The sequence below is a fragment of the Coffea eugenioides genome, unplaced genomic scaffold (assembly GCF_003713205.1).
Source record: "Coffea eugenioides isolate CCC68of unplaced genomic scaffold, Ceug_1.0 ScVebR1_1381;HRSCAF=2222, whole genome shotgun sequence".
In the NCBI taxonomy this organism is placed as follows: Eukaryota; Viridiplantae; Streptophyta; class Magnoliopsida; order Gentianales; family Rubiaceae; genus Coffea; species Coffea eugenioides.
The window spans coordinates 97,039-107,476 of record NW_020861778.1 but is presented as its reverse complement, the minus strand read 5'-3'; the positions used below and the strand labels follow the sequence as shown (position 1 = coordinate 107,476).

General features: G+C 35.1%; 2 protein-coding genes across 2 annotated transcripts; both read right to left on the bottom strand.

Annotated features, from left to right (window-relative positions):
* Positions 1–709: 709 nt before the first annotated feature.
* On the bottom strand, positions 710–3,826 carry LOC113755283 (cytochrome P450 71A2-like). Its single transcript, XM_027299320.1, has 2 exons — positions 2,879–3,826; positions 710–1,420 (listed from the first exon to the last, which is right to left on the bottom strand). Exons 1-2 carry the CDS (start codon positions 3,824–3,826, stop codon positions 812–814), a joined length of 1,557 nt encoding a protein of 518 aa, XP_027155121.1. The 3' UTR covers positions 710–811.
* Positions 3,827–5,867: 2,041 nt separating this feature from the next.
* Positions 5,868–8,098, bottom strand: LOC113755282 (cytochrome P450 71A2-like). The gene is made up of 2 exons (XM_027299319.1): positions 7,388–8,098; positions 5,868–6,476 (listed from the first exon to the last, which is right to left on the bottom strand). Exons 1-2 carry the CDS (start codon positions 8,096–8,098, stop codon positions 5,868–5,870), a joined length of 1,320 nt encoding a protein of 439 aa, XP_027155120.1.
* Between the last annotated feature and the right edge of the window lie 2,340 nt (positions 8,099–10,438).

Below are 10,438 nucleotides of genomic sequence, written 5' to 3'. Positions count from 1 at the left end.
TGCTCTTTCCACTGCAGGGTGGAGAAAGATTCAGGGTTTGTGCTTCACCTTTACAGGCTCTTATAATTGGCATCACTATTTAGTGGATTCGGTCATTCACTTTCCTGCACCTACCAAAATTTGTTGAAGCTGGCCCTGTCAATTAATGTATATTACATATGGAGGGCAAGGAATGGTATGCTGTTTCTGGGACGGTCGAATGGACATTGTCCCACTACACTTATTAGCGTACGGATACCCTAACGGATCGCGTTCTTATGAAGCAGTTCATTTCAAGTTCCCATGGTTCAAGTTTCTGCCTCGAATCTGGCCTTAAGTCCCATAATATTATCCAAGAAAAACTAAAGGTTAAAATTGAGCTCTTGTGAAGTTCAAGTTCGAGTTTGATAAAATTGGTTCGAGACTCAATTAGATTAGCTCAAAATTCAACTCGACTCGACTCGTTTGTTATGCTATATGTGTCTTACGTATAATTAAGTTCACTATCTATTAGGGAGAGAGATGGATTGGATAGTTCGGGAGAAGAAAGTATTAATGAAAGATCTCAAGTTTTAAAAAATTCACTATCTATTGAAGTAATCTTGCCATAATAGCATCTTTGAAACGTTTCAAAATATTTTTGCACTTTTGAAAGGTAAAATCATATTACCTCTTGTTGTCACCATAACATTTTTCGAACTCAAAAGCCATCTTATTTGCCCGCAAGAGCAATAATAAATCATTAAACCTTCATAAAGTTTTCTTAATTGAACTCCACGCCAATACCAAAAGTGATTACCTAATTGCTGATAGTATAATATCTTGCAACTGCCTAATTAGGAAGACTTGCAAGTAGTAGAAGACGAATTTTCCTTGGTGTAACAATACCAGGAGCTTCAGTCATATCCAAATCCTCTGGCCTTGCTCCGCCTGCCAATTCAAAATCAAAGCGGCACACCAAATTTGCAAGTGCAAGTTCAGCTGTAACCATGGCAAATGCAGCGCCAGGGCAGCTCCTCCTTCCAGCACCAAATGGGATGAACTGAAAATGTTGCCCTTTAATGTCCACAGAACTATTCAAGAACCTCTCCGGCCAAAAACTCTCGGCATCTTCCCACAATTTTGGGTCCCTTCCCATTGCCCAAGCATTGATGATCACTTGAGTACCGGCAGCAATATCATATCCCATTATCTTGGACGCCTTCCTCGATTCACGAGGAGCAAGTAATGGAACTGGTGGATGCAATCGAAGAGTCTCTTTGATTACTGCTTTTAAGTACTGGAGATTCTCTAAATCATCCTCTGTGATGCCTGGTTTGCATCTTGGCAATTGTCTCACTGCTTTTTGCAGTTTGTGCATTGCATTTGTGTTTCTCAGCAGCTCAGAAATTGCCCACTGTAGCAATGCAGACGTAGTATCAGTTCCTCCAACAAACATGTCCTGCAACATTTAACACTCCATTACCTAGCTAATTGTAAGGTAAAGTTGTTGTCCTTCCATTTGGGCCTACTTGGATAAGTAAATTGGAAAAAGAAATAAGTTGTCTGAAAAAATGATTTTTTTCTATCAACCTGATAAGCAAACTTGGGTCAACTTGCATTTGCACTTGACAAACATAACGTGATTTGTTCTTCTTCTGCTTCTTCTTCTTTCTTTCTTTCTTTTTATTTTTTTTTATTTTTTTTTCATGTCGGCGGTTGCATGATTGCTACCTTGCCCCAATCACACTCCTTAAAAAAAGAAATAAGATTTATGATTTAGGACTATTGTTGGGCTCCATGTGGTCAAGACCATTTAATAAAGCCCCTAAACTATCAGTGGTTAGCATATCATTAATTTGTAACACATTATTCAAATGGATTTAAAACCAATAGATTCACCATTTGTTACTCCTAAATAAATAAATGAACTTTAATTATAACATATTAAGAGAAATTCATTAATTTTCAATGATTTGAAGGATGTCTCACAATTTGATATATCAATGTATTAAGTGCTAAAATTGATAGTTTAATTACAATAATTTCAAAATATGTTGTTGTTTTACCAAACCATTTTGAGATGATGATACCACAAGTCAATAATGAACACACTACCTTGCACCTTATTTAGTTTTGTTGATTTTTTTTTTCCTTTGGTTTTCATCCTAGTATTCATAACTTATTGATTGTTTGTTTCACCATTTGCTGGTATCATTGGAAATGAGCAAAAACATACAATCAAGATAAAAGAATACATCAAGCGTTTCAGATAGTAGGTTATGAACACTAAAAGTGATTGGAATGGACTGAAACTGCTTGCAATAATGGTGGAAACATATATACAATCACGTTCTTATTTTTTAATTTGAATTATTTATTATTCATAGGTTATTTGTCGAGTTTTTAAAGATCAATTTAGAGATAGAACCCCATCCTAAATCCCCTTAATTTCGCATATTCTATGTAAAACATATGCAATTCCGACCTCAACATACCAAACACTATTCTTATCTTAAAATAGGAGATCTATAAGCCAAAATTAAATTCTAATGAAGGAACTTGCCATAGGTAAGTTAGCCATCTGTAGGGAGTTTAAGCCTTAGAACCAGGGTCCAAATTCGTACCCAACATTTTAAAAAAAAATCAGAGGGTATGATGAATAAAAAAAGGGCAAACTGTTAATTTTGTTTATTATGAAAATAAAAAAAAAATGTATCAGCCCTCGATACTAATTATTCTAGTCTTTTAAAAAATTTAGTCAGCAAAAATGCCTCAGCCTGGACGCAACAAACATCAATTTCTGTATCCTAGGATAGAATAGAAGTAAAGAACAGCAAATCCATATGCTAAATTAAATTGTAATGAGAGAGAACCAAAAAAGAAGAAGAAAAAAATGCACATAATTAATTTTCTTTACCAGGATGATAGCTTTAAGGGAATCTCGCCCAAAAGCAAAACCAGTAGCACTTGTTTTCTGGATTTCAAGCAGAACATCCACAAAATTCTGCTGCTGTTTCTTATCATTACCATCACTACCGCTTTTCTTTTCCTCCTGCCTCTTCATTCCCTCTTCAACAATCTTTTCCAAATATTCATCAAAATCATTGACCACTTTTTTCATCTTTGCTTCCAAGCCATTAACATTATTAATCCATGCAAGCCATGGGATGTAATCTCCAACGTTAAAAGCACCCAATAGCATAGTAAAATCCTCAAATATTTCCTTAAACTTGCTCCCACTTTCCTCTCCTGAGTACCTTTTTCCAATGGCAACCCTTGAAACAATGTTGTTAGTAAGTGTTGCCAAAATTTCATCAATGCGTATGACTGAAGAAGAAGCACAAGATTCTCGAACTTTTTCCAACATTATTTCCATCTCTTCCTCTCTTATGTTTCGAAATGACTGAACCCTCTTGTTACTCAAAAGCTGAAGTACACAAATACTTCTTACCTGCCTCCAATATTCGCCATAGGGGGAAAACGTTATGTCCTTGAAATTGTAGAGTAACCTCCCGGCAAAGACTGGTTTAGGCCTAGTGGCAAAGATTAAATCATGAGTTTTCATGACTTCTTCAGCTGCATCAGGGGAGGAGATAATTAACACTGGCTTGCGGCCAAGATGAAGCAGCATTGGCGAACCGTATTTTTGGGCTAATGATTTCAGAGAACGTTGAGGGATTGAACCGAGCTGATGAAGGTTTCCGATTATGGGAAGCTTTGGTGGGGAAGGTGGAAGGTTCTGCAACGTGTTTGAAGTAGAATTGCGCCATTTGAGAACATATATGATCACGAGGAAAGGAAGAAAGAAAGAGATTGAATGTTTTAAAAATAATGCTCCAATTTCCTCAATTGGAAATGTGTACATTTCTAAATTATTTTCTGAAATTGAGAACTGCTTTCTTTTCTTTGGGATCCCTACTGCACTAGCCTTCCACTACTGCCTATTTTAGAGATGAATTGAATCAAAATTTGTGAGTGAAAAAAGAATCAAAGTGAAAGGAAGCATTGCACCTTGTCACCATCAAATAATTGTACTATCGTGATGCACGTTTTTTTTTTATTTGAGATTGAGATAAATATCAATTTTTTTTTTTTGAAATCCAGCCTGTAGTATGTTCATCTTAAATTGGAATAAATGAAGACGGTTGTGATGTAATAATATTCAGGTATAAGAAAATAGATTTTGAAAAAAATGTTTAAGAAAAGATATTGTGTATCTGCATGGGGTCAATTCACACGTCTTTACCGGATCAAAGCAAAGAAGAAGATATCATTTTCTTCCCTATAAATAACTTAAAGAATGAATTAGAGCCTATAAGATGAATCATATGGAAAAGTTGGTTTCGAATTTTAGATATGGAATTAGGAGTGGTATGTAATGATCTAGTTAATTCATCCTGCTTGAATGAGCAGAATCCAGAAAAGATAGAAAGAGAGAGAGAGATGGAAATAGAAGAGAAAGAGAAGATTGGAGAAGGAAATGATGAGAGTATTAATACTGGGGGGTTTTTTTCTACAAAACAGAATGAATCTTTACATCTCTTCCATACATCTCTATATAGCCAGCTATGGGCAGTTGTTCAACTCGATGGATTGTCTAACCGACTGGAGCAGTTATTGCGACTAACTTTTGTTACCAACTAGTAAAACTAACTGTCCATTAATTTGCTTGAGTAGCTATTGAGCTCATCATCATCAGTATCTGATCCTCATCTCCCGATGTTGATCATCACCATCATAACATGGTGCTTTGTTAAATTCAAAGTGGAACTTTTTCAAATTTGTAGGAAAACAAAATACTGCAACATGTTGCAGCCAAGTGTTATGATGATGACTTCTAATTTTGGAAGTAGTCTTTTGAAATCCAACCCATGGTATGTTCAAAATGAGCTAGAATGAAAAAACATAATTGTGGTGCACTAATATCAATCAAGGTATAAAAAGAAATAAACACTCAACATTAGTTTACTATTGTTCGCAATCAAGATTTTGTTAAGCATAGGTATCATGTATGAAAAAGAAATTATGTTTATTTTACATGCATCAAATCACACATCTTTATTGAATCAAAAGCACAGAAGAAAGTAGGGTAAATTACTCATAAGCCTCTCTGTGCTTTTGCATACTATCACATGACTCCCAAAAGTTTCAAAATATTCTCATAACTTCCTATAATTTTATATAAAGTGAAAAATAGATGGAAAACATCTTTGGTTAACACAATTGACTGAGACACACTCCAAAAGTACATGTAATAAAATAATAATATCCACTTAACGTCCTAAAATTTTGTATAAATATTCCCTCAAGCCCTATAATTTTGCATAAATATTCATTTAACCCTCATGATTTTGCATCAATTCACAATTTTTATGTAATATTCTTGGACCCTTATTCAATTTAGTACTTAAATAAGGGTAATATTAGTATTTCAACTAGTGATGTTATAGAGATAATTTTTGATTAAATTTCGCTTTATATAAAACAATAAAAGGGAGTTATGTAGATATTTTGCAATCACAGAATAGCCATCTGGTATCATAAAAAAGGACAGTAGGTTATGAGCAATTTACCCAAGAAAAAATCATTTAGTCCGCCCTATAGACCATTATGATCCCGAACAAATCTAAAATCCCCAGAATGAGCTAGTGACAAAATCATACATTTTAAATACAAGGACACAAGCACATATTTTACATACAAGGACACAATCACACATTTTACATACACAATGCTACTGTGTCAAAATCACACATTTTACATACAAGGACACAATGCTACTGATAATGCAATATTTCACCATTTTAAAAGTTTTTCCCATCAGACTCCATCTCAAATTTAAAGTTGTGACAAGATAGAATAATATACACATGTCTACCGACATGTTATCTTGGATCTTGAAGTGCCTAATTAGGTAGACTTGCAACTAGCAGAAGTGGGACTTTCCTTGGTGTAACGATCCCATGTGCTTCAGTCATATCCAAATCTTCCGGTCTTGCTCCACCAGCCAATTGAAAATCGAAGTTGCAGATCAAATTTGCAAGTGCAAGTTCAGCTGTAACCATAGAAAACGCAGAACCAGGGCAGCTCCTCCTCCCAGAACCAAATGGGATGTACTCAAAATTTTGCCCTTTAAAGTCCAACGAGCTATTCAAGAACCTCTCTGGCTGAAATTCCTCGGCAGCTTCCCACAATTTTGGGTCCCTTGCGATCGCCCAAGCATTGATAATCACTTGAGTGCCGGCAGCTATATCGTATCCCATTATTTTGACTGCCTTGCTTGATTCACGAGGAAGAAGTAATGGAACTGGTGGATGCAAACGAAGAGCCTCTTTTATTACTGCTTTTAGGTAATGGAGATTCTCTAAATCATCTTCCCTGATGCATGATTTGCTTCCTAAGAATTGTCTCACTTCTTTATGCAATTTTTGCATGGCATTTGTGTTTCTTAATAGCTCTGAAATTGTCCACTCTAGCAGCGATGATGTAGTGTCAGTTCCACCAACAAACATGTCCTGCAAAAACAAAAATAATAATAATAAAATCGGGACATAGAAAGTTCTATGTCAAATTTCCGACACAAGCTACATGAAAACTAATATTTTGATTCCTTGAGGAAAAATTTGGTGTTTGCATGATTGCAAACTCAAAATTGCTTGTTCTTTCAGTTATACGTCATAGGGACCAACCTCATAAAGACTTTATTCCTAGTCTACTTGTCTATGTTATAATAAGAATAGTTTGTACAGCTAAAACTTTTGAATTCTACTCAATTATTGCACAAAATATTCAAGAGTATAGATACCTATTCAGAAGACAAAGAAGTTAATGAACGAACTAACTCAACCTTGGACCTTTATATTACGTTGCTAATTTTTGCTTTTCACTCTATTCTTAACTCATTGCTTGTATCATTCGATATGGACCAAAGTCACACAACCAAGATAAAAGAGTGCATCAACTGACTCACATAGTATGTCAAAATCATAGTAAATGGTTAGGGTGGTTTCAAACTGTTTGCAAATATGGTGAAAGCTAGTTAACTTATGTTTGAATAGAAAAAATATTCCAGCATCATTCCATTATGAGGAGACATAGAAATATCCCGGATGGTGTCACGATCTAATCAGCGGACAACAAAATGTTTTGTACTAAGTCTGGCGCGAGATAAGGCGATGCTATACTTCTTTATTTGAATTTGTTATTTTTCCCAGGTGATTTGTGTGAGTTTTTGAAAATCAATTCTCAGAAAACCAAAGCTCAAATCCCATTCCCATCAGCTTTGCATTTTATACAAAAAAAAAAAAAAAAAAAATACATATGCAATTCACCATTGACAGACCAAACATTGCAAACTTACGTATTAACAAAAGAACTGTAAAACTGTAGCTCGGAAGATAATCAGAAGAAAGTTAATTTTCTTTACCATGATGATGGCTTTAAGGGAATCTCGCTCAAGAGCAAAATTGGTGGCATCTGTTCCCTGGATTTCAAGCAAAACATCCACAAGATTCTGCTGATGTTTCTCATCACCACCATTCTTGTTTCCTCTTTTGTCCTGCTTCTTCACTCCCTCTTCAAGAAGTTTTTCCAGATATTCATCGAAATTTTTGGCCACTTTTTTCACCTTTGCTTCCAAGCCATTGATATTATTTATCCATGCAAGCCATGGGACGTAATCTCCAACATTGAAAACACCCAACAACATGGTAAGTTCCACAAAGAGTTGCTGAAACCTGCTCCCACTTTCCTCTCCCGAATACCTTTTCCCAATGGCAACTCTCGAAACTATATTGTTCGTAAGCCTTGCCAAAATTTTATTTATAAGTATTACTGAAGACGAAGCACAAGATTCTCTAATTGTTTCCAACAATAGTGCAATCTCTTCTTCCCTTATGCTTCGAAATGACTGAACCCTCTTGTGGCTTAGAAGCTGTAGTACACATATGCATTTTACCTGCCTCCAATACTCACCATAGGAAGCAAACGCTATGTCCTTGAAATTGTACAGAAGCCTTCCAGCAAAGCCTGCTTTAGGCCTATTGGCAAAGATTAAATCATGTGTTTTCATGACTTCTTCAGCTGCATCAGGGGAGGAGATAATTAACACCGGCTTGCTGCCTAGATGAAGCAGCATTGGGGAACCGTATTTTTGAGCTAATGCTTTCAGAGAGCGTTGAGGGATTGAACCGAGTTGATGAAGGTTTCCGATTATGGGTAGCTTTGGAGGGGAAGGTGGAAGGTTTTGTGAGTTGTTTGAAGTGGAATTTCGCCATTTGACAACAAAGATAGTGAAGAGGAAACAAAGAAGTAATGAGATAGAATGTTTGAAGAAGAAGGCAATTATTTGCTCATTTGGAAGTGTATACATCTTTGCCTTTCCGTTCAGAAATGTGAATTGGTTTGCTATTGCTTCGTTTGAGTTCCCTACTACACTTATAAGCTTCCACTAAGTGCCACCTTTTATAGATAAATTAAAATGCAACTTCCAGAAGGGCAAAAAAAAAAATGAATGTAGGCCTCTCTTTACGTAATAGGGACAATAATCAGGTAACTAGAGATTTTTAACTGGACTCTTAGGCCCTACTCTTTTCCTTTGAAAGTGGTAGGAGTTTTCAATTGAAAGTGAAAGTTGATACTAATTTTATTTGTGATTTAAATAGGAACAATAATCATGAATAATTAGTGTAAATTGAATAAGGTTTACGCAACAAAATTGACAAGTGTCCATTTTATCTAATAGTTTATGTATATTTTAGTTCAATTAGAATTAATTTTGAGCTCCTACGACAATGTGAATAATCATTTGGCAGTATTTGATGCTTTTGAGTAACTTTGAGAAGACTTGTGAATTCATTGCATTTTACTTGTTAAAATTTATTATTTTTGGTAGGGATCAACAAGCAAGGACAATCCGGGACCAGTTACCAAAAGTCATCATTGGATTTGATTAGAGTATACGGGACTACACAATGAATTTCGAGTCAGATACTAAACCGGATACCCGCTAGAAGGTTTTGCAATAGAAAGGGTATTGAGCAGTATATGGTGTTAGATAGAGATAGTCGCGCTAGATACTCTTCAAGGATTTTCCGAAGAAGAGTTGCTAGCAGTATATGGTGCCAGATGGTTGAAATTCATTTCAAATACCGTGTTGAATACTTGAGTCGGAAGACAAAGGGGTTGTGATGCGAACTCGACCCAGCAAGAACCTATTTGAAGAACCAAGTTGATCAGACAACGGAACGATCTATCTTGAATAGATTATAGATACAAAAGATGGATTCTAAACCAATCAAGAACAGTTCAAGACTATTTAGAAGGTAGTAAGGCATCACAATTCAAAGTGATCTTGAATTGATAAACCAAAACTTGAACAAAAGAGACATAACTTACTTTGTGTCAAGAGGCATTCACAAAAGAACAAGAAAAAGAGTTAAACTCTCATGTTTTCATAAAATCGTCATCTCCTCTATTGAATGAAAGAGTTGCCTTTTATAGGCTTACAAGACTCAACTCCTAACCTAATTAGAATTTTGCAAACAAAAGAAACTCACAGCTTTAACTCACTTTAGTTTGTCACTGTAGTTGGCCGGACCTAAGCTAAGCTAATTAATTAATCTACCAACCACATGACTAACTATTGGTCAAATCGAACCTATGCTCAACATGAGCTAATTCAAACCAACCAAACAACGAAACACTCACTAACATGGATTGAATAAACATATAAGAGACTTGAATTTAACCCTATTCATTAGACCCCAATGAACTATTGTTTGATCTTGAAATTTGGCATGGGCAACTCTTAGGAATTGTATCAGGTTGTGACATAAACTCTTGACAAATGTAGCACTTTTCTCATTCTTTTTCATGTTTTAGTGTAGGATAGAATTAGATAATCTAGTTGTTGTCGATCCATTCTTACATTGGCTTGACAAAGAGATTGATAGAGATGAAGCTGGAGAGATTTAAGAAGCTCTAGTGGCAAGGATTTTTCTTCTCTCCACCTCTTTATCTTGTATTGCATTCTAAGTTTTGTTAATGCAAATTCTGGATATTATGTTTGTAATGTTATTTAAAGTTTATGCCTTGGATATTTGGGTGGACTATTTATGATTGTTTATGATTGTTATGTGTTGATTTCTAGGTTATTTTGGGCTATTATCTTGATTGAGTAATTTAGCACTTGGACTCTCATAATCATGATTAACTTGTCATTAATTATGATTATCTAAAGGTGTTAGATTTGTAATGAAAATTTAAATTTGGCACTAATTTATGAAAGTGTTAAAAAAAAAAAATAGTTCTGGTCTATTTTTGAATATTTTTATTTATGAGTATTTAAATGATTTTTAGGTAAGAACGACACAAATATTGTGCAATTTGATGATGAGGATGATCTTGATGATATTGATTTTGAAAGTTATGAAATTGGAGATAAGGATAATGAAGATGAAGATGAAGAAAGGCTTAG